Here is a 23092-nt window from a genome sequence, read left to right on the forward strand (position 1 = left end):
CAATGGGGAAAAGGGATGGCAGCTCCTGGCTGCCCCTGACAAGGAGATCTCACCAGCTGAGGCAGCTCTGGTGAGATATCCCAGGAATATTCCAGAATCATGGCTCTGGAACTGGGCGGGATGATGGAAAGAGACTTTAACCAGGGTCGGGACAGGAGGGAATAAATACATTAAAATTGGATTTGAGGAAGGAATTATTCCCTGTGAGGATGAGGAGGGGCTGGGATGGAATTCCCAGAGCAGCTGTGGCTGCCCCTGGATCTCTGGAAGTGTCCAAGGCGAGGTTGGACAGAGCTTGGAGCCACCTGGATCAGTGGAAGGTGTCCCTGCCATTGGAATGGAATGGATGAGCCTCAAGGCCCCTTCCCACCCAAAGCATTCCATGACTCCGTGATCCCATAACATCCCACGATTTAGGGAACCCCCAAATCCTCTGGAACTCTGTGGAAGTGTTTAAAGAGGAACACCAGGAGCAAGCCAGACTCATCACAGCATTCCCAGATAAGGAAAATCCCAATCCACAAGGATGGAACAACGCTGGGCACTGCCAGGGATCCAGGGGCAGCCACAGCTTCTCTGGGAATCTGTGCCAGGAATTCCTTCCCAAAATCCCATAAATCCACCCTGCCTTCCCCACTGCTGGTTCATCATCCCTCCATCTCTCATAGTTTTGGAAATCCAGGAATTCTGGGGATGGATTTGCTTGATTCTGATTCTGATCTGATCTCAGAAGCAGCAGAGATTTGTCCCTATGGATTGCCAAAGGCAGCTTTGGATCCCAACTTGGATTGGGAATTCTCCCCTCCACCCCAGCCTGGCTAATTACTGCATCCCTCTAATTACACCTCGAAGGTTATCCCTCATCAAAGTGTAATTTGCAGTGCATTAATTAATTACTTAATTAATTAACAAGCCAGGCTGACCAGCACTAATTGTTACTCTCAGCCGCCTCCCCAAGCCCCTGCTCCGTAGGATTCCAAGAAAAGAGAATTTTTCCATAAAAATCCACTCCATGGAGGAAAGAGGGATAAACCCAGCCTGGGTGTGCCTTGGAAAGAGCTGAAGTGGAAAAAAGATGTTCCCAAACTTGGGATCACCCCATGGAATGGCACATCCAGGCTGCTGCTCCTGCTGCTGGCAAAGGAGCTCTGAGTGCCCAGAAAAATCAAAAAAATGGGGGGAAAATGGAGAAAATCCATCTGGAGGCCAAAGGGGTGGGAAGGGCTGGGATTTTGTGGCATCCAAAGGCCCCTGCGGATCCCGGCGGCTCCGTTGGGAATTTCTGCTGTTTGGGAAGGGATTGTGATGAGTCACCCTCCAGCCAAAGTTCCTGCGGGAGGAAAGGGGGGGCCCAGCAGGGAGATTTCCAAACATGGCAATGTTTATTTGGAATTTGGGCTGAAGGAGAGATTCTGTGAGATCCGCAGGGAAGATTGGCTGGGGATGAAACCCGCTGGCTACTGGATATCACCAGAAATCCAGGGGAAAAAAAATGGGATTGCTGCAAAGCCCAGAGCACATGGGGACAGAAATACCTCCAGCAGTGCTTCCCTCTCCATAAAATCCTGGAATTGCTGAGGTTGGAAAAGCCCTCCAGGATTGCTGATCCCATCTTGTCAGCCCAGAGCACTGAGGGCCCCATCCAGGTATTCCTTGGATGCCTCAAGAGGTGGGAAATGCTCAAGAAGGAGCCACCAGGAGTGGGAATTTCCCAGTTTGGCCCATTCCATGGGGATTCTGTGCCGTGTTTAGCCAGGCCACATGTTGGGAATCTCCTCCACAGCTGGCCCTGGGCCTCTCCCAGGATTCCTGACCTGAGTTCCATCGTTCTCATCCCACCACGAGGCTCCCAAGCCAAGCTCAGCAGCAAATCCTGGCTCAAGGGCATGGAAAAATGCAGGTGGGATCATGGGAGAAAACTGCAACAGCAGCCTCAGCATCATCCACTATAGAACACCAACATTCCCCTATGGAACACCAGAATTTCCTGTGGATCACCAGCATTCCCTATGCAACACCAACATTTCCCATGGATCATCAACATCCCCTATGGATCACCAACATTCACAGGGAGTGGGACAGGGAGAAAGGATGGAACATGCAGGAAAATGGGAATACACCAAGGAAATGAGGATTGGAATTTCCTTCTCCACCCCTCAGCCCTAAAATCTCTTCCAGTGCATCCCAAAATGTGAAATCCAGCCAGGAATTGCAGGGTGGGAAGATCAGGGATGTTTTAGGCTGAGGTTAAGGCAGGGATTGAGTCATTCCAGCAGGAATTCCCAGCTAGGAATATCCATGGGGACAAGGAACCAGCAATGAGCTCTCCTAGTCAAACCAGAGCAATCCCAAAAGGAGGGATTGAAGATGAGAAAGGAAACTTTTGGAAAAATCTTGTATTCCCACATCAGGATGAGTCCAGCTCCAAGGGCAGGAATATCCCAGCTCCAAAAGTGGGAATTTCCCAGTTTGCACAATGGAATCTCCCCCACTTTGACATCCATGGATTTCCCACACATCAGGAGCTCTCCTCTGCTTCCTCAAATCCTATTTAAAGTTACAAATGGATCCAGCTCCTTCTCCAGGGGAACATGGGACAGCCCTGGTGACACAGAGTGTCCCATGTCCCTTTGTCCAGGCACACCCGGATGGGAGCAGAGCGGGATCACAGCGGGATCTGCAGCAGCAAAAGAATGCTTGGAAAATATCCCAGAATGGTTTGGGTTGGAAGAGACTTTAAAGCTCCTCCAATTCCACGGGCAGGGACCTTCCACTACCCCAAACTGCTCCAAGTCTCTTCTAGCCTGGTCTTAGACACTCCCAGGATGGGGAATCCCTAATTTCTCTGGGAATCTCCTCCGAGCCTGGCACAGAACCCATTCCAGGAGGATCCACACAGGGACACACACGCTGATATTCCTTGGATTCCGAGGCTGGCCCTTCCCAACTGAGACCCCCAGAAGGTCTCAGGGAAGCCCCAGCAGGCCCTGGGTGACTCCAAACGCGCTCTGGGATGAGCTTTGCTCCTTCCCACCCAGCAATTCCCACCCAGCAGCATTCCATGAGCCGGGGGGGGGCTGGGATCCAGCTGCTCCCATCCCACGCTGGGTGTGGACGGTGGGAATCCCGCTGGGCTGGGCTGGCCTTGGCAGCAGGAGCAGGGGGACATTCCTGCCCTGGCTCCTGTCCCTCCCGTGCAGCTGTCCCTGCCCTGCTCCTTCCCTGCGATCAGCAGGGCGGTTTGGGATGCCCCTGGGAGCAGGGATCCCTCCCCGCCCTGGCTGCCGAGCATTCCCGCTCTGCTGGCACCTCGGGATGGCTCCACGTGGGATGGGATCCTGCTGGAGACCCCGGCACGCAGAATTCCCCCTGCTCCAGCCTCGCCAAAGTTTTCCAAGCTTTGGAAAAACAGGAGCATTTCCCCCTGCTCCAGCCTTCCCAAGGTTGTCCAAGCTATGGAGAAAAGGAGTTTTTTCCCCCTGCTCCAGCCTCTCCAAGGTGTTCCAAGCTGTGGAAAAACAGGAGCTGTGGTTTGGATCATGCCCAGCTCCAGCTTTGAACACGGATATTTATCCCCTCTGGCAGGGACACCTTCCACTGGGTCAGGTTATTCCAAGCCCAATCCTTATCTCATTCCAAATAATTCCATGGAGCCCACCAAGTTATCAGACAAGGATCTTGGTTTACCTGATGCTCCCATCTTGTTGAGATATTTGGGGTTTTTTAATTTAGAAAGGCTGAATTTTTATTTACCTAGCTTATATTTATAGGAATATTAAAAGGTACTATTTTAAATTTAATTAATTAGCAATCTACTAAAATTTAGTTTATAGGTTAGTAAATACCTAGTGTCTATTTATTAAACTTCTTCTAGATAGTTTATAATTTTTTAAATGAATTTTCATGGGATAGATTTTCTATTTTTTTAGGCATAAACTGGTTTTCTTACAAGAAATAGATTGTATGTATTAGTTACATAAACTAATTTTCATTCTTAGACTCTTTTTCTTATGGGAACTTAATAGGCTAGCTATTAACTCAGCTAAAATAAAATCTAATTTATAAAACTTTTATTTTATAGAGTCTTATATAATTTATAAAATTTCTATTTTTATACTTATTTTTATTTATATTTACAGCTATATTTAAATACATATTCATATTTTAATTTATTATTTATATTTATATTTATTTAAGTTTTGTAGTTACGTATTTATGTACTTATGACTTATTTATATTTAATTATATCTTTTCATATTTAATTTTTAATTTTTAATTTATATTTATATATAACTTTTTGAAGTTTTATATGCTAGATCTGAGTGCCCCGGGCTGTCTCTGCTCATCCCCCCCAGCACATTCCTTTGGGGACACCCATGGAGCGGCGATTCCCGGGATGGAGGAGGGGACAGGGACACCAGCAGCTGGCCCGGAGCCACCCCGACACTTCCCACATAAAAGGAAAGATTCCAGGGGCGGGGGCAGCCGGAGCCTCGCGGTGACCTTGAGATTTTCCCTGGCGCAGCCGAGGATTAAAGCGCCCGCTCGGGTTTCTGTGCCTGGGCCGGTTCCAGAGACTCCGGGCTGTGCCAGGGGCTGGGAACGGCTGGGAAGGGCAGGTGGTGACAGAAAAGCCTTGTCCCCATCCCCATCGCCATGCTATCCCATCCCCATCCCATCCCCATCTCTTCCCATCCCATCCCGTCCCATTATCCCATCCCCATCCTCATCCCCACCCAGTGCTGCCTCTCCCAGCCCAAGGCATTTGGGATTTGCATCCCATCCCAAATCCAGGCTTAGGAAGAAGCTTTCCCTATGGAGCAGAGAGAGAGGCTTCCCTGGGGGCTGGATGAATTCCCATCCTTTAATCCTGGATGATTTTATCCAGGGATCTCCCTCCCAGCCCTGGGTGAGACCTCCCCGTTCCTGCCTCGGAGGTGCCTTTTCCAAACTCTCCCTCCCTGCAGCACCTCGGAATTCCATGGAATTCTCCAGCACGGGATTTTCTGTGTCCTGTTTGAGAATCCAAGCCAAAAAAGAGATTTTTAGATCTCTTGGAATTCTCTGATCCAAGCCTGCCTTTGACTCCTGGCAAAAAGCAGGACCCAGCTGATGGTGGGTAAATCCTTCTCCTGCCTCCATGCAGAGATCACTCCTTAATTCCCACTAATTAATAGGGAATTCTGCAGTGGAAGCCACCCCTGGGCTTAAACCCAGCTTTAACCTCATCCATTAAATCCATGAGGATTCCTGGAATTTTCAGGGATGAACACAGGAACATCCAGATCCTATTCCCACTTCCCATTCAAATCTCCCTTTGGAGCAACATTTCCAGCTGGGAGCAACTGGGAAGAGGCAAATCCAATGGGAGAAGGAGCTGCAATGCCAGAGCTTTGTCCCAGGCCTTTCCCACTTCACACCTGTCACCTCCTAATCCTTATTTTACCAGGAGAAATGGGAGATGAAGGAAAAGCAGCAGCTTTGCCAACTATGCTGGGCTGGAAAATGAGGATGCTTCAGGAGCCAGAGGGTTTGGAATATTTTTTTCCTTTTGCTGAAGGGAAAGTTCCTCCTCTTGAAAATGGATTTAAAAATTAAAAAACCTTCCCATTAATCCCACAAAGTGGGATCATTCCAAGTGTTGCCTTATAAATCCCTGTTTTCCAGAATTTTATGGCTTGGGAATGAACAGAGCTCTCAGCTGGATTTTCCTCCATTTTCCCCAACTCCTTCCTTTAACCACTTTTAAGCTGTGCAGGAGGAAAAAGTGGGAATTTTTTGCTTCTTCCCCTTCCAGAGATTCCACAGTGCCCCAGTGCATCCCACTAGTGAGACATGGATGCTCCTCACACCCCTCAAAACCAACTCTCAAAATTCTCAGAAATTATTTTTTAAAATTTCCCTAAGAGAGTGATAATTTTTTTCCCCAGCATTTTCCCAGATTTCCAGGGCACATTCACTTCTCTCCACTCAGAAAAGAAAATCTGAGATCAAAATGACAGCCTTGGACACCAAAGGGTTTCCTGACATCCAAAATCGCTGGCTTTGGGGTTTTTTTTCCAGGACAGAAATGCTGGATCAGGCATTTTCCCTCCTCTGGGTGCCAATCCAAAGGGATAAAGCTGACACAAATTCCATATTTATGGCTCTGAGCAGCTGGAGACAAATTCCCTGGATCCAGCAGCTCCTGGAGAGTCTGGAAGTGCTGGGAATGGGGATTAATTAGCACTAAAATATTCCCAACAAAACCCTGGATCATGGAAATGCTGGAATTGTCCTGATCCTGCCCTACAAAACAGCTCCAGAACTGCTGGGAATCCAGGCCTGGATTTGGGAATTTTTCTGCTGTTTTCCAACCCCTTTGGATATGCTGGGATGGGAGATCAGCCACGGAATTTTGGATGCCCTGGGGACACCACAAATCCAGGGAAATCCCAGAAGTTGTGAGGCTGGAAGAGGCCAGAATTCTGAATTTTGGGGTGGAATTGTGGAAGATGCAGCAGCCCTTGGCAGAGCTGCATTCCCAACCTTTCCTCCATGGAAAAGGGGGATTTGGGACCCCTGGGATCAGAGATCAGCAGCCCAGTTTAGGCTGATCCCAACCTTTCATCCCAATCCCAACATTCCATGTTTTTCCCCCCCCTCCTCAGCCTTAAATCCCATGGGATTTTAGATGATTCCCAAAAATCCCAATAGGAATAAAGCAGGATTTTGGTCATGGCCAAATCCTCAAATCCAAACATGTTTTAAACTCTCCCATTCCCAGCAATCCCTTCTCCGTGAAGAGAGATTTTTCCCAGGAAAAATAATGTAGAAAAGCAGAAGAGGAGAAATTCCTGCCTGCTGAGCACCTGGTTTCTCTTGGAAAAAACAGAAATCCCTCATTTTTCCAGGAGAAATCCTTGATTTTCCAGGAGAAATCCCTGATTTTCCAGGAGAAATCCCTGATTTTCCAGGAGACACCAGGAACAGGCTGGCAGTGGTGTCATGTCTAACACAAAGTGACATCAGGAATGTTTTTCAAGAGCAAAAATATTCCTCGTTTTCCAACTGGGACAAAGCCTGGCCTCATTTCAATCCTGCTCTGACCTGGCTGTGACCAGGGGTTGAACTCCTGGGAAAAGTGGAGCAGGGAAAGGCAGGAGAGGGGAGGGAAGGATAAAGGAAAAGGAAAAATCAGGTGGAAGTGTCACAGGGGAGCAGAGACAGGAGATTTTCTGGGATTTAATGGACACAGCTTAGGAAAGCAGCGGTGAAAAGCAGAAATCCCACATCACCCACAGCACTGGGGATTGTTTTCAGGGATAAATATCCCATTTTCAGGAAAAATCATCCAAATCCAGCATCTCCACAGCCAAAATCTAAATTTTCCAGAAGTTCAAAACCAACTGAAAGCAATTCCAAAAGACATTGGCTTTTTTTATCCCTAAGAAAAACCAGGATCAGCAGGAAGCTCCAATACCAAACAGCTCCACACGTCCTGGAGTGGGGATTTCCAGAGCCTCTGAACCCAAATATTCCCCAAATCCTCAGCACCATCATCCCATGGGAGGCAAGAGCCAGCCTGGAATGAGCCCAAAGCAGTTCCCAGCTCCTGCTCCAAACAAATCCCTCCCATCCACAAAATTCCAGCTTTTCCCAAAGCCAGATTTGCAGGATGTGTGGGAGAGCATGAGTCAATAACATGGGATTTTAAGATGCTTTTCCTTCTCTAAACAAGCCAGAAAATTCCTGAGAATGGGAATTTGACTGAAATTTAACTCTGGGATGAAATTTGAAGCAATTTGAAGCAATGAATTCCTTTCAGTGCCCACTCCTGGGATCTCAGAAGGATTTGGGAAGTGATCCAAGGCTCCTGGACAATGGGATGCTGCATGTCCAGAGGACATGGATGGGGCTTCTGTGCCAGAGGGAAAGTTTAGATGGAATATTGGGACAAATTCCTGGCTGGGAAGGTGTTGAGGCCCCAGATTCCCAGAAAATCTGTGGCAGCCTCATCCCTGGAATTGCCCAAGGCCAGGTTGGACACTTGGAGCACCCTGGGATAGTGGGAAGTGTTGGGGTTGGAACAAAATGAGCTTCAAGGCCCCTTCCCACCCACACCATTCCATGATTCCATGAATTCTCCAGTGCCAGCCAACCCAAACCCCACATCCCCATCCCTGATGGATCAGCCTGGTTTCCCCATTGCTCCAGAGGAAATGATCCCATTATTATCCCCAGCAGAGCCACCTTTCAAATGCCAATTCCCATTTCCTTCCCTGCATTTCTAATCCCAGGATACTCCAGGGATCAATAGCCCAGGGATGCAGAGGAAGCTGCTCCCAGTCCAATATCCAATAATTATTGGATAGCTCAGCCTCCAGCGTGGGTGGGTTGCCAGGTTATGCCAGCACAAAATTCCATTTCCAGAGGGAAAAAAATTCCCCCTGGAGATCAGGATTTATGGTTGGAGCAGAATATTTCCATCCCGTGAAAACAGGGACAGGAAGGATGGAAAAGCTTTGGTTTTCCCACTTCTCTTCCTGCTTTTCCTCCTGTCCTTTAGGACACGAGGAGCTGATACCCATGGATAAACATCAACATATCCAGGATCAAATCCTGCCCTAATTATCCCAAATCCACCATCACAATCCAGGGGTGATCCCATTGAACTGGGAAGTTTTGGATGCTACCATTGGTCCAAACTAATTCCAGACTGGTTTGGAATTGGAAGGGATCTTAAAGCTCATCCAGTTCCAATCTCAACACTTCCCATTATTCCAGGCTGCTCCAGCCTGGATTTGGACAATTCCAGGGATCCAGGGGCAACCACAGCTTTTCTGGGAATCTGTGCCAGTTCCCCTCATGGATCAGCCCTTCCCTGCTCACACACTCGTGGAGCAGAGGGAATATTCCTCTTCCTTTCTGATCCAACCCCAAAAAAATGAGGGAATTCTGGATGCACCATCTGAGTCTGCCAGCAGGAATTCTGAGTGTGATCCCTGCAGGTGCAGATTTTGGATTGCACAAAACATGGATCCATGGAGAGATCAACTACCAGAGATGGGAGCTTTGTACAGCCAAAAAAAAAAGGGAAAAATGGGAAAAATTCCTAAAAAAATTCCTGCATTTCCTGGGTTCCCCTTTCAGCTTTCCAATACACCACAGCGAATTCCAAGCAAATTCCAGGTGGGAGTTTGACAATGACAAAAGCACAGCTTGGGATTCCGAATTCCCGAGGGCTCCTAATTCCAGCTGGAAGCTGTTCCAGGAGTTTGGAGCTGCAGAAATCCTAGGATGCTGCCACTGTTTAGATTGGAGCCCTGGTGGGAGGTTTCTCTGGGAAAAGCCCCATATATGGATGGCCCAGGGAGAACAAAAGGCAAGGAAGGAGCAGGATTTGGGATTCCTCAGCCAGGGAATGGGGCTGGATGTGTCCCCCAGCTCCCTCCAGACCTTCCCAAGGATTAACAGCTTCTCCCTCCTCCCAGATCCTGATAAAGCTGCCGAAATTCCTAAGTTTTCTACGTTTCCCCTCTATCCCAGGGTCCATAAATAGCCCTGGCATTTCCAGTGGCACATCCTGCCTGTGGAAATTGGAGTCCTTGCTGAATTCCCGTTGTTATCCATCTTTTCCGATGTCCTTCCCTCCAAACCCCGTCAGAACTCCAGGTGGAGATGCAGAGTGAAGTTGTTAGGAAAGATTTCCTGACAAACCTCGGGAACATCGAAGGGTTCCGGGCATTTTTCCCCTTCCATTGGATAAGACCTGACATCTCCATGCTCTTCCCAAACTTCTCCTTGGAGCCAATCCTCCTCCTTCCCTTACACAGGAAAAGGCCAAGGTTTGTCTGGAAACACCTGGTTTTATCCAGGATTTATCAGATTTTGGAAGAATTTTGCTCAAAGAGGGAAAAATTTAAATATTCCTGGAGTTCTTTTTCCTTTAAAAGCTTTCTCCTCCTCAGGAAAGGGGAATGGCTTTAAACTGGAAGAGAGGAGGTTTCAATGGATTTGGGAAGGGATTCCCAGCCGGGAGGGTGGGGAGGGGATGGGATGGAATGCCCAGAGAAGCTGTGGCTGCCCCTGGATCCCTGGAAGTGTCATTGGAGTGGTCACTGTCCCTGTGCCAAGCCAAATTCATGGATTTTTTATTTTCCTTATCCCAACATCAGCCTTTCCTGCTTAACACAGGGGGATGGAGCATCCAATCATAAAAATCCAGGAAAAAAAGGAAAAACACCAAATTCCAAACTCTGACAATGAAATTGAGATTAAAAATAAATACTGATGGATTTTTCCATTAAATACCTGGATAAAAAAGGCTTCTGGGAGTCCAGATCCACATCTGGGAAGGGCTGGAAGCTGCGTGGGATGTTTGGAGCCAGCGCTGACGTGTGGGATGAGTGACATTGGACTGGGGACATGGAATGGGATCAAGTGATCCCAACAATTTATTGGGAATCAATGAGGCTGCACAGATTGAACAGCACTGCCAGATTCCCATGTAATAGCAAATGGATCAGGAATGCTGGGAATATCCCCCTAATTCCTTTAAATCCTCTTTTTCCCCTCTGTTTAGTGTGGAAAAGCTGCATTTTCCAGGAGCCTGATGGGTTCATTCCCTCGAAATTAGTGGGAAAGGGAAATTCAGAATCCACACAGTTAATGGAAGAAGTTCTCCAGGATGGAGGAGATGGAGCCAGGAAGCTTCACTGACTCCCTTGATTTTTTAGGAATTTGGATTTTTGATCCTTGGCTGAGGATGGTGGGAGAAGGATGGGGGCAGGGAGCAATTCCCGGATTTATCTGGAATTCAAGCAAAGTCAAGGGGAAAGGACAAATTTAAACAAATATTCTTCACACTCCATTCTGCATTTCCAGCCTGGTTTTTAATTCCAAATCCCAAAAAAACCCAAAAAAGCTTTAAAACCCCTCCCACACGGAATCAATCGCCCAGGGGAAAAAAAAAGAGGGATTAGAGCCGGAGGCACACGGATATGGATTATTCCATCCTTTGGCAAATGGAAAATAAATCATCCCATTGGAGCCAGAGACACAAGGGCAAGGGAGGGGGCAGAAAAATGGGAATGATCCTAAAGGGATCCTTGGGAATGGGACGGATGAGCTTCCTGCAGAACCGAGTGCTCCCAGAAAAAAGGGGATTTAAAAAAGAAAAAAAATTAAAAAGGAACAACCAATAAATTAAATGGAAAAACCCAACAATGGATAATTAGCAGATGGAAAAGCAAAGCTGCAATTTAGGTGTCTCCAAAGGGAAATCCCAACAAGTGGCTCCGTGGATTTATTTTCCCTTTTTCCTTTGATCTCGCGGGCTGGGAGGAGAATTCCGACAAAACTGGAGCAACCCAGAGCAGGAAAAACCCGAGCGGAGACGTTCAGAGTCTCCCCCTCTCCTGACCCCTCTTCCCACCCCTGGGACTCATTAAACAGGGAAAATCCCCCGGGATCCAAAGGTTCTGGCAGCGAGCACACAGAGATGTTTTCCAGAGCAAATGTTGGGCCATAAATAATGGATCAGGAACGGGACTGGAATGAACGGATTTATCCCCTCCGCAGCTCCAGTGCCAGAGGAGGCTGGGATTTCACTGGATTCCAAGTAATCCAAGATTTTTTAGGAATAACCTTATTTTGAGGCTTTTCTTTTTCAGGCTACTTTCTGGAGTCCGGTGTCTATTCCCAAAAATTCCACATCATCCGATTCCCCCCAGAATTCCAACATCGAGGCCGGCAGCACTCTGGGAGTTGTGGGACAATTATGGAATTTGCGAACAGCCCCCAAATCCAGCTCCAAAATTATCTCCCTGGAAATCACTGCTGCACCATTCCTGGGTGCATTCCAGAGCTTTTCCCATTTTTTCCAGCAATGCATGAGGAATCCTGTCCTTGGGTTTTCATCCCAGAATGTCAAACCCTTGGGACACTGAGCCAAGGATTCCTTGGAATGACCAAATCCAGGGATTTCTGGGATTTGGCCTGGTCCAGGCTGCACTAAAAGCTTTGGATCTTTGTCAGGATTTTGTCAGGCTCCTTTTCCCAATGTCCAATCCATTCCTATGGAATGCGTACAGACCTGCCACCAACTCTTCCCTTCGAGGTGACATCCAGCCCTGTGTCCCTGACTTCCTCTGGGATTATTTCCTTCTTCATGAACCAAAACTCCATCCTAACCTGAAATCCTGATTATTCCAGTGGGGAGGAGAAAGGATGAGAGAGGGGGAAGTGGTTGTCCAGGAAAATCCTGGATCCAGCAGACTTTGAGCCACCCTCATTCTACCACTGGAATTTCACTGACCAGAACCTCGTGGATCCCACGCCGTGTCCCATGTCACAAATCCAGCTTGGATTCAAGGACATTCCCAGCTGGAATCTGCTGGAATGAGGTGTTGGGATAAGAGAGGAGATGCCTCTTGTTTGCTCCCACTGACTTTCCAGCTTTCCCTGTAATTCCCACTTCTCCTCGTGACCTTCCATGGAGGACAGGCACGGATACAAGGAGAGCTCCCTAAATTCCATTAACTTCCCAAAAATCCCTCAGCCTTTCAATGCAGGCTGCCTGAATTCCCAAATAATGAAATCTCCCGTCAGGATGATATGATCCAAAGTGACATTGGAGAAAGAAAGGGGGGAGGAAAAATAAGGATTAAAAAGGGAGCCAGGGAGAAATGGGTTGTCCTGGCAACTGGCAATTCCTTCCCAGCATTCCCAGATTATTTCATGGAATGAATGTTTTCCAATTAAATTGATAAAAGGTGGAATTTAGCCGAGGGTGACCACTTAAGCTTTAGTTGGAAAAAATTCCCTCTCCAATAATTGGAATGATTTTTTTTTACCGTGGAAGGATTTAATCACGGCCTAGATTTGCTGGAAAAGCAAGAATTCCATCTTTTTTTAAATGGAGCCAATTTATTTTCCCTTTAAACAATCCAAGAGGAAATACGGAATAAAGCCTAAATCAGCACCTCGGATTAGGAAGGAGCAGCTGTGCACCTCTCCCATGGAATGATCTAATTCCAAGGTAATTATCCCGGATTTTTAACGCTCCGCTCAAATCCCAACATCAGCATTTTCGGGATTGACAGGCTGGGAATTCACGCCGAGGAGCCAAGTGGGAACCTGCAGTGCTGCCCAGCTTCTTCTCCAAGGTCAAGGATGCAGGAACATCCTTGCAAAAGCTGCCAGAATCCATAAATCTCCCTCAAATCCAACCTTTCCTCTCCAGGCACCACCAGGAACCCGGCACAGAATAGCGAAGAGAACAGCGAAACCACACCGGCTGGGAGGGGGATTCCAGGAATAATTTTGGGGAAAAGGAAGAGCAAGAAGCACCAGATTGGGTTGTAAATCCCTAAAAATCCTCCTGCTGTTGGAATAGTGCTGATCCTCCTGGGATTGCAGGGTGGATTAAGCCAGAGCCTCTGGAAAGGCTGGAAAAGTGTTTGAACTCCAGGACCTCTGAGTTAAACAGTCTAAATGAAGATCCAAACATTCCAGGCTCCCTAGCAAAGCCATCCATTCTGCAGAAGCCTTTGGAAAATAAGGAATCCACCAGAGATGGCCATGGGACAGGAAATCTTTGGATAATGACTCCGAGTGGCCTTCCCTGGACTGAAAGAGAAACAAACCCAACTTTCCTTGGAAAAGCAGCTCCTCGGAGTGCTGCTCATCCAGAGAAATCCATTTGGATCCAAATCCATCTGGATTCTTTGGGAAGAGGGAAGAGCTCAGGTTGGGAGGCAGGAATTCGATGGAATTTTTATCATCCAAAGGTGACAGAAAGCCAACACAGAAAGGGAAGGGGAATTTTTCAAAGGAATGAGCAGATCCCCCTGTGCCTCATTATCCTGCCACATAATTCCCACTTTTCCCAGATTTTTCTCCCAAAATTCCAAGGTCAAGAGGATTCCCTCATGCCTCATTATCCCACATCACAAAATTCCCACTTTTCCTGGGCTTTTCTCCCAGAATTCCAACTTCAAGGGCAGGACAAGGAAGAGGAGACAGCAAAGAGCACATGGGAGGTGAGGGCTGGATTTGGTTGAAAAACTCTCAAAAAAAGACAGGATCAAGTTGGGAATTTTTACTCCAGAGCATCCCAAAAATCTCTCTGGGGTAGCAGGAATTTTTTTCCCATTAAAAATTCCCAGGATGATGGAAAAAGGAGCATTTTGTGCCCTTCCAAGGCGGTGGCCTGGGAGGGATCAGCGCCATCCGTTGCCATGGGAATGATATTCCCAGGAAACGCTGCTGGAGGTGGAGAGGAAACCCAGAGATCCATTAGCAACAGGTTGCTATGGCAACAGCTCCACGCTCATTAATTCCTCCTTTCCTTCTCCCCATCCCAATCAAACCAAACCCAAAGCAACTTTTCCTGGGCGCGGGGTGGAAAACCCTTCAGGAATTTCACCAGGAATGTGCAAGGATGAAGGAACAGCACCAAAATTCCCACTCATGTACCCAAATTGCTTTTTCCCACTGGATTTCAAATAAAATGAGGATTTTAGGGATAATTCCCTTTTTTTGTGCCTGAGAGCTGCTCCCAAGGGAAAAATGAGATTTTGCCATGAAAACTGAGGAGAAGCAAAAAATTCTGTGCTTTCTCTCCCCTCTATCCCCTCATGTCCCGCCAAGGTCCCAATTCTTGGATAAATTTGTTTTCCCCTGGATTCAAACTGGGAATTCCCTCCTCATCCTAAAAGAACCTGGGGTTGGGTTTCCAAGAGGAGCAGGATGAGGAAAGATGGGAAAAGGGAGATGAAGGAGGATGAGATCCAAACTCTGGTTTGGAATTCCTTCTGGCATTCCCAGGAAACACAAAGCACTCCTGGAAAATCCCCTGGCTGGAGCTTTTCCAGCACTGCCAGGAAATCCCATTGTCCTGTGGATATCCCAGTTCAGGTAGGAGAGGAATTGAGGGAATCTGACTTGGAAAAGACAGGGAAGGAAATGGACTTTTGATAAAATGTGGAAAATTCGCTGCTCTAACAGCAAAATTCCTGGATTGAGGGAAGAATTGATGCAGAACTCTCTTAGGAGCTGCTAAAGGGAAATTCCCTGGAAATTCCACACTCTGGGATCAGGCAGCACAGGGAATATTAAAATATTCCCATTTTTCCAGCCCAGTTGAACTTTTCTCCATTGTCATCGCTTGTTCCCAACTGGAATTGAAGGACAGCAATGCTTGATCCCTGAATTACAAAATTCCTGGGAAATTCTGTCCCTTCCATCTTTTTATTCCTCTTTCAATCTCCAAAATTCCAGGCAGGATTCAATCCATGGAATTTGTGCTGCAAAAGAGCCTTTTCCTCACTTTATTTTCCTCCTATTCCACAGCTTTTTCCTCCAAATTAAACCTCTGGAATTCCAAAACCTTTCCCAAATCAGAGCTAAGCCCAACCCTTGCTTCCCCAGGATTTTGCCTACAGAATTCAAGGATTGGAATAAGTGCTTGGAATATGAAGTGCTCCAGAGGAGTTTTAAAATGACTGGAATTTCTTCCAACCTAGAGCAATCCCATTCTTGGTAATATTTATGGACTGTTGAGAACTTCTATGGAAAAACCAAGTTTTTCCCAATATCCAATCTAAAGGAGCTCGGGACAGGCTCCTGGTGAAAAAATGGAGCTTTTGGCTTCCCAACCCTCTGGACAGGGCAGCACATCCCAGAATTCCAGAGAAACCAACGCACAGGATGCACAGCCAGATCGAGCTCATCCCTCTTGGCAGCCCGGCCCTGGAGCCTTTTTAGGGATTCTGGTCCAGCATTCCCAGGCAGACAGAACCCCAGGGATGTCTGGAGCAGCAGGAATTGTTGGCAACTGGGTCGCTCCAGGAGCCATTGGAAGGTGTAGAAGTCCTGGAGAACATCCAGCAGGAGCTGGGATCAGGACACGCTGCTGCGCCAAGAGCATTCCCTGATGGGTCCCCTGATTCCTGAGACTCCCTGATTCCTGAGTTTCCCCGTTCCCACATCCCTGATTCCTGAGTTTCCCCTGTTCCCAAATCTCCTGAATTTCTGATTCCTGAATTCTCTGTTCCCACATCTCCCTGCTCCTAACTCCCTTATTCCCAACTCTCAGGAACACAGGTTAAGCTTGGCTTAAACTCGGCCTAAAGTGATTCAGCAGGGATGGTCCTGCCTTGTTTGCCCTCAGCTTTATCCAAGGGATGCTGGAGATGGATTTGGGATTAAATAGCCCCATCCCACCTGAGCTGGTGGCCCCTTTCCCAATCCCAAAGAATTCCCATTTGTGGCACCAAATCCCACATTTTGCTTTGTCTCCTGTCCTTCCCTCCCTGTCATTCCCAATGAAGGAGGTGTCAGTTCCTCCTTCTCTCCTCATCCTCAGAGACAGGAGCAGAAATCCATGGAAACACCTGTGTTCTGATCCCAAATCTCCCAGGAATTCCTGGGACAGCAGGGAAAAACCAAACAAACAGGCAGAGAGGATCAAAGAGTTTGGGTACAACGAGCTCCACACAAATCCCATGGGGATGCTCTTCCCCAAAATGTCCCTGTCTGTCACATCCATCCAGCATCCTCCATCCCTTGGGAATGGGGCTGATATCCCAAAAACCTACACTGCAATTCCTGCTTCCAGCAAGATCTCCCAGGATTTTGATATCCGGGCAAATCCTCCCCTGCTGGGATGGAGGGAAGGGACTGGGAGCAGAGACCCAGCTGGAATTCCTGCCTGGAATAGCTGCACACACACAGAGCCATCCCATTCCTCTGGAATTCTAGGGAAAACCAGCCAAATAGTGGGAGCATTGTGAGCTCACACAATTCCCATCTGTCCATGGAAAGAGGGAAAATGAGATCCCAGAGCCGAGCATTTCATCCGCTGCCAAATCCCTGCTCCTGCTGCAGTGCCCAGACCGGATTTTTATCTGGGGAAAAAAAGAGGGAAAATTGTCTTTTTCAGCTGCTTTTTGTCAAATTTTCCCAGACCACTCCAGAGTGACCATTCCTGGTTTTCCAGGGAGCTCAGCACCCTCTAATTCCCTTCCCTTGCTGCTTCAGGAAAAGGATTGGAAGTTTCTGGAATTAACTCCTAGCTGGGATCATGGAATAACCCTGGAGTAACTTCCCTCCTATCCCAGGCAGCAAAATATTCCCTCTAAAGTGTCTTTTCCTTAAAATCCCAACGATTTAGGGATTTGCCCTAAGCAGCAGCTGCTGCCTCAAGAATTAAAAGCAAAATCCAAGTTTCCAACATCTGTGTAAATATTCAGAAAATATTCCTTGCATGAGAAATTCCAGCCTTGGAATGCTGGGCAGGCCCTCCAGGGGATGGAATTCTGAGGGATTAAAGGAAAACACACCTGGATGGCTTTGGATTGGGCATCCCTGGGATTCCTCCTGAATTTCCAGCAGCCCGAGGAGATCCCAGACTGGGAACAAGGGGGGAAATCCAGGGAAAACTCTGAGTGGGCAGCAGGAATTCTTGACTGCAGCAGGGATTTGGAAACAAATCCCAAATCCATGCAAAAACAGGGAGAAAATCCCAATTCCCAGTTTATTTACTGCAAACAAGAGTGATCCCAGTTCCAATGGAATTGTCCCACTTGGAGCTTGAAAAAGTCAGGATTTGTCTCCCAAGGAATCAGCCCAATCCCTCAAACACAAAGCCAAGGGAAAGGTGAGTTTAAATCAATCTAATCCCATTTTTCCATTAAAAAATTCCCTAAAAACCAGCAAAACACCCCAGAGAAGCTGAATGGTTAATCAGGAAACATCCACAGAAAATCTGGGATCCCCCTGCCCCAGATCCAACCCTAGGGATCAGCTGGAGCCTCCGATCTGCTGCATTCCCAGTTCCACTCCTGGGATACGCTGCTCCACATTTCCAAGGAATTTTTCATCCTGAAATTCTGGAAACACACCTGGACTCAATCCACGTCCCAAAATTCCAAACCAAACTCCAAATTGGAATGGGATTTGTTGATTCTCAGCAAATTTGAGGGGAGGAATTGAAGGCAACTGGCAAAGCCAAGTGGAGTCTGGGATTTCTATGGATCCATGCATCCATAAATGCCATGGAAAATGGGAATTAGATGCTCTGAAATTAGTCTGGAACAGGGAATAAATTGAGGATATTTCCCAGAGATTATGAGGAATCCTCAGGAAAATCCAATGGGATGAGTGTGCACTGGAGTGGATTTTCCAGGGAGTACCCAGCCCAGGCAAACTTAAAATAAATCAGGAGAAAAGGAAAACCAGCCTCAAAAGCACCCTGGAATCACTGAATTCCTATTTTCTGTTAAAAATCCTGGATTTGGGGATTCAGAGATGGATAATTCCAGAATCCATTGGCAATAAAACACAGATTAGGATAAAGGGATCCTAGAAAAGCCAGGCTTGGAAGCAGATTCCCAGTGCTGTGCTTCCCATCCCCTCCATCCCATTTTTCCCAGTTTTTCAGAGGGAAAACCCCTTGGAGATGTCCTGGGATGGATTCCAAGCTTTCCTCACATCAGAGCCCACCTGGGGTTACATCCATGACCCAAAAATCCAGGAGATGCTTCCAACCCCTCCTAAAGACCTTTAGGGATTCACTCCTTCCTTGCTAATCCCAAATATTCAAGGAAACCCCATTTGACATTCCAGGTTTCCATGGATCCACTTGGGAAAAGCCAGGGAACAACCCTGAGGGGTGGCAAACCCCAAATCCCCGCGGGAACAGCACAAAACGCCACCCACGGCCCTCCAGAAATAAACAGACGTAGGAGATCCAATCCGAAGGAAAATAAAGAAGTTTGATCCTAATTTTGTGTGGATTAAAAAAAAAAACAAAGGGAAATGCAAAGCACAGCAGGGAAAGAGAGAGAAAATCCACCCAGGTTTGAGGGAAAATCCCGTTTGGATCAGGGCTTGTATCCCAAAAATGATGTTTGGGTTGTTAGCTTGTTGTGATCTGTGATTTTCGGGTGGGAATTGGGATTGGAGGTGACCCTGGAGCTTGGGAAAACATTCCTGCACTCAGAAAATCCAGGAATAAATCCAGGAATGCCACTGTACAGCAAAAGTGACAGCAGAGTGTCCCTGCTCAGATTAATTGAATTAACACACTCCTAATTAATGCTCCCACCCCCCAAAATCAGCGCTTTTCCCAACTGGAATATGCCATGAACCCAAACCTCTGGAAGCAGAGGGGAGGCAGAGCAGGATCCTTGCCAGGATCACTTTTCCAGGTTGTTCTCAGCATTCCCAAAGGCAGTGGAGCCCCAACCCCGAGGTGCAGCTCCTCCGTGTGCCCCATCCCCATTTCCCACTGATGCCTCCGGCTGGGAATGTTCCCCGGGAATGTTCCCGGCTCTGTAACCTGACCCTGCCCCACCTGTCCCCTCCAGAACCCGGCTCCAGCTTTTTTTAGCCATTCCAAAGCCTCCCTGTGACCCCTTCCTGCTTAAGCTCCACACAAATCACGTTTTTTGGGAAGATTCCCACCTGCTCCGGGCCAAAGGGCTGGGATAGCTCCGATTCCCAAAAATATCTGGAGTGGCCGGCAGCTCCTGGAAAATCTGGGTGGGAAAGGGAGATCCCCAAGGGGTTCATTGGATGGAATGGGAATTTTGGGTGCCTCATCCAAGTGCAGCTCCATTCCCAGAGCGTCCCATGGGATCAGCCTCAAGGAGCTGCTGGAAATTGGACCCTGGAGCTGGAATTCCTCACAGGAGGAGAATTCCCAAAGCAGCAAACACAGGGAAAAGAGGGATATGGGAATTGGAGGGCACGGAGTGAGACCTTCCCCTCTTCCCACCAAATCAATCCCAGTGGGAGCAAGGACAACTTCCCTGGAAAAAACAACCAAAAAGCCCCATCCAAGGAGAGCACCTCAGGAAGATCCAAGGATTTTGGGAGCATTTCCAGTTCCCATCCCTCCCTTCCATAAATCCTAAGAAAAACCTAACACCCTTTTTCCTGGTTTATGGATTTGTGCTTCGGGAAGGGCAGGAAGAGAATCTAAACCCACAGAGCCAGAAATTCCCTCTGTGGGATCTTTTCCTTCTGGGAAAATCTCCCAGGAATTCCAGCCCTCAGTGCCCTGATCCAGCCAATCCCCTCATCCAGCTGCTTCCCAGGTGTCCCACTCCCTCCATGGAATTTTTCCCAAGCTCCTGGTTTCCAGGTGCCTCTGGTGCAACACACCCAAACACAGATCCTGCTCTGAGGTGGCTCCAAAAATCCCAACCAGCTCTCCCTGAAAAATTTAATCCAAGGATTTGGTTTTGGAGACTGGAAAAATGGGAATAAATCCCAGTAAGGAGCTCATCCCTCCTGCTGCCATCCGAGCACACCAGCACTGAAATCCTGGGAATTCTGTGGAATTCCTGCTTGGCTGTTAACAATCCATCTCCATTTCCAGTGATGTTCTGTTGGATGGGGAAGTTTGGGAAAGGCAGGTGCTCTGCTGGGAATTCCCAACAGGAAAATCCAAGCCCAGCCTGAGCACACCTGAACCCTCTCCCAAAACACCTGCCTTGGAATTCTCCACCTGCCAGAGGAGATTTCGGGAATGCCAAACCCAGAGACTCCCCCAAACCCAAAGGAAATGACCTTTCCTCCCACAGACTCCCAAAGTTTTCCATCACAAGCACCTGGATTAGGGAATAAATCCATCCTGACTCACTCCTGCCTGTGATAACACAGTGCCCTCCCCAAGGCCAGCTCCATCCCATTTTTCTTATGGAATTACCATTCTGTGGAATATTTAAGCATCAATTCCTCCTTTCCACCCTTGCACATCCAAGTTCCCCCCCCCCCAGGGCTGGAAATCCTTGCCCCAAATCCCTTTTTTCCAGCATCCAGGCTCTCAGGAATGCTGGAACGAGCACCCAGGATGGCACTGGTGATGTTAGGCCTGGCTTAACCAGCAAGAAGCACTTTAGGAAGAGGAATTTAAGCCTAGATTTGCTGCAAGCAGAGACTTCACCCAACACGAGCAGAACCAAGAAATCAGCTGGGGCCAAGGAGCTCCATTTTCCAGAGAAAAAAAAATGGGAAAGGGATTTTTCCCGACTAAATCCAACCCTTAATGAATCCCTGAGGGTTTTGAGGAATCACTACAGGACCAAAGTTGGTCAACATTTTGTGCAGAACAAAAACAGCCCCAAATCCATAAAAACTGTGGGATTTTCCCTCAGATTATTCCTGCAGCTCCCAGCCCGGGGCAGCATTCCCGGGAGAAATGTGCAATTCCTGCTGCGGAAAACCAGGGGTTTGTGTGGGGAGCTGAGGCAGATCAATAATCAGCTTATTAATAAATAATGGGCTTAATAAATTAATAAATAACGGGGAGAGAGGCAGGCAGGGATGAGGGGCAGGGAAAAGCAGGAATTCTCCACACAATGCCCGTGCTAAAAGCTCACTTCCCAAAGATTCCGGGCACAAGCTGACAACTCCCGCTCGCACCCAGCATTCCGGGGAAAATTCCATCTCCTGGATGTCACGAGCCACAGGAAAACGCTGCTGGATGATTATTTAACATTCCTAAAGCCGGGAAAGGACACCGGGAACGGCGGAGATTTAAGGGATTCACTGTTCCCTTCCTTGCCTGCAAGTTGCAGCAGAACAAAAGCGGAGGGGACTTTTCGGGAATGTGCCTTTCCCAAAGCAACTCCAGCTTCATTTTTCCCCCATCGGGAAAGCTCCCGTGCACTCGCGGCTCTTATATAAACAGCGGAGGGGCTGATGCCCCCCGGCATTCCAATAAAACCAACTCGCCTTTGGAATTGCGAGGATTCCCATCCCGGCGAGCCGCGAGTGCAGTTGAGGGATATTTTTCCCCGCTGGGAATTTCGGGGGTCCGCGGCTCCGCACCCCCCGAGCGGCTCCGTCCGGCCCGTCCCGGACACTCGCACGGAGCCGCTGCGGGACCTTGGCGTGTCCCCAGCTCGGGGGACACTGGTGACACTGGTGACACGCTCCATGCGTGTCCCGCTGCCACAAATCCCCCTTGTCCCCCTCTCCGAGCCGGCACTGGGGACACACCGAGGACACGCCGGTGGCTCCGTGGCATCCCCGGGCGCTGCCGGCAGCGGGGACGCGCAGCTCCGCCGGGATGCTCCGGCCACGGGGAGGGTCCCGGGGGTGTCGCGGTGTCCCGGGGGTGTCCCGAGGGAAAGGATATGGGTTACAGACCAGCCTGAGGCACCAGCTGCGCGGGCGGGTGGTTTGCTTGAGGCAGAAGAAGGCGGTGGGTGCCAGCGCCGGGTAAGGCACCTGCTCCTCCTCCTCGGAGCCCAGCTCGGCGGGCGGCTCTCGGCCGGGGGAGCCGCTGCCGGAGCCGGAGGCGCTGCCGGAGCCGCCGCCGGCATCCTCGGGCGGCTGCTCGGCGGGGCGGCGCGGCGCTGGCAGCGCCGTGATGGGCACCCGCACCTCGGCCGGGCGCGGCGCTTCCCGGCTCTCGCCGGCGCTCATGGTCGCGGCCAGCGGCACCTGCGGGGCGAGGGCAGCGGGTCAGGGCCGGGCCGCCTCCGCCGCCGCCGCCGGGGATGCTCCGCCGGGTCCCGGCGCTCCAGCCACAACAAAGGCGGGCGGGGGGAGGTCGAGCCTCCGCCCGGGCGCGGCCGCTCCCGCCCCCCACGGCGAGCCGGGGGTGCCCCCCACGCTTCGGGGAGCCCCCGGAGGAGCCTCCCGGCGTTGGATTTTTGGGGGATGGCGGATTCTTGGGGGGTGTCCTACCTCAGTTGGGCGGAGCGCGGTGTCCCCAGGGGCATAGCCGTGCCTTGCAGCTCACATGGGACCGGCGACAATCGCGGCTCCCGGGGGTGGCCGAGCCCCCTCCCAGGCACGGTGGCACCCCCAAAATCCAGCGGGGGGGGGGGGGGGGGGGGGGGGAAAGGGAGGGGTTGGGGCTCGGCGTGCGGCGCCCGCCCGCGGGGATGGAGGATGGAGGAAGGCTGGGGAGAGGAGGAGGAGGAAGAGCAGGAGGAGGAGGAGAAGGTGGCGGGGGCCCTTCCCGAGCCTCTCCCGACGGTAAATCCCAAGGAGCGAGGAGGAGGCAGCTCCGCCGAGCTTCGCCCGTGCCCAACAGGAAACTTCGGATTTACCGGGGGAGGAGGGAGAGCGAGGGGAGGGGAGAGCG

The 23092-nt window shown here is 49.3% G+C and overlaps 1 protein-coding gene across 1 annotated transcript in view; it reads right to left on the minus strand.

Annotated features, from left to right (window-relative positions):
• Positions 1-22776, minus strand: part of CACNA1H (calcium voltage-gated channel subunit alpha1 H) — a 150277-nt gene extending 127501 nt beyond the window's left edge. The window contains exons 1-2 of the mRNA XM_054270947.1: positions 22690-22776; positions 22136-22443 (exon numbers count right to left, since the gene is read on the minus strand). Coding sequence (XP_054126922.1) covers positions 22136-22425 — 290 coding nt within the window. The 5' untranslated portion in view covers positions 22426-22443; positions 22690-22776. The remainder of the gene's footprint in view (positions 1-22135; positions 22444-22689) is intronic.
• Between the last annotated feature and the right edge of the window lie 316 nt (positions 22777-23092).

The sequence above is a fragment of the Melozone crissalis genome, unplaced genomic scaffold, assembly GCF_028551555.1.
Source record: "Melozone crissalis strain CALT ecotype California unplaced genomic scaffold, PUWL_Pcris_2 ptg000012l_1, whole genome shotgun sequence".
Classification (NCBI taxonomy): domain Eukaryota; kingdom Metazoa; phylum Chordata; class Aves; order Passeriformes; family Passerellidae; genus Melozone; species Melozone crissalis.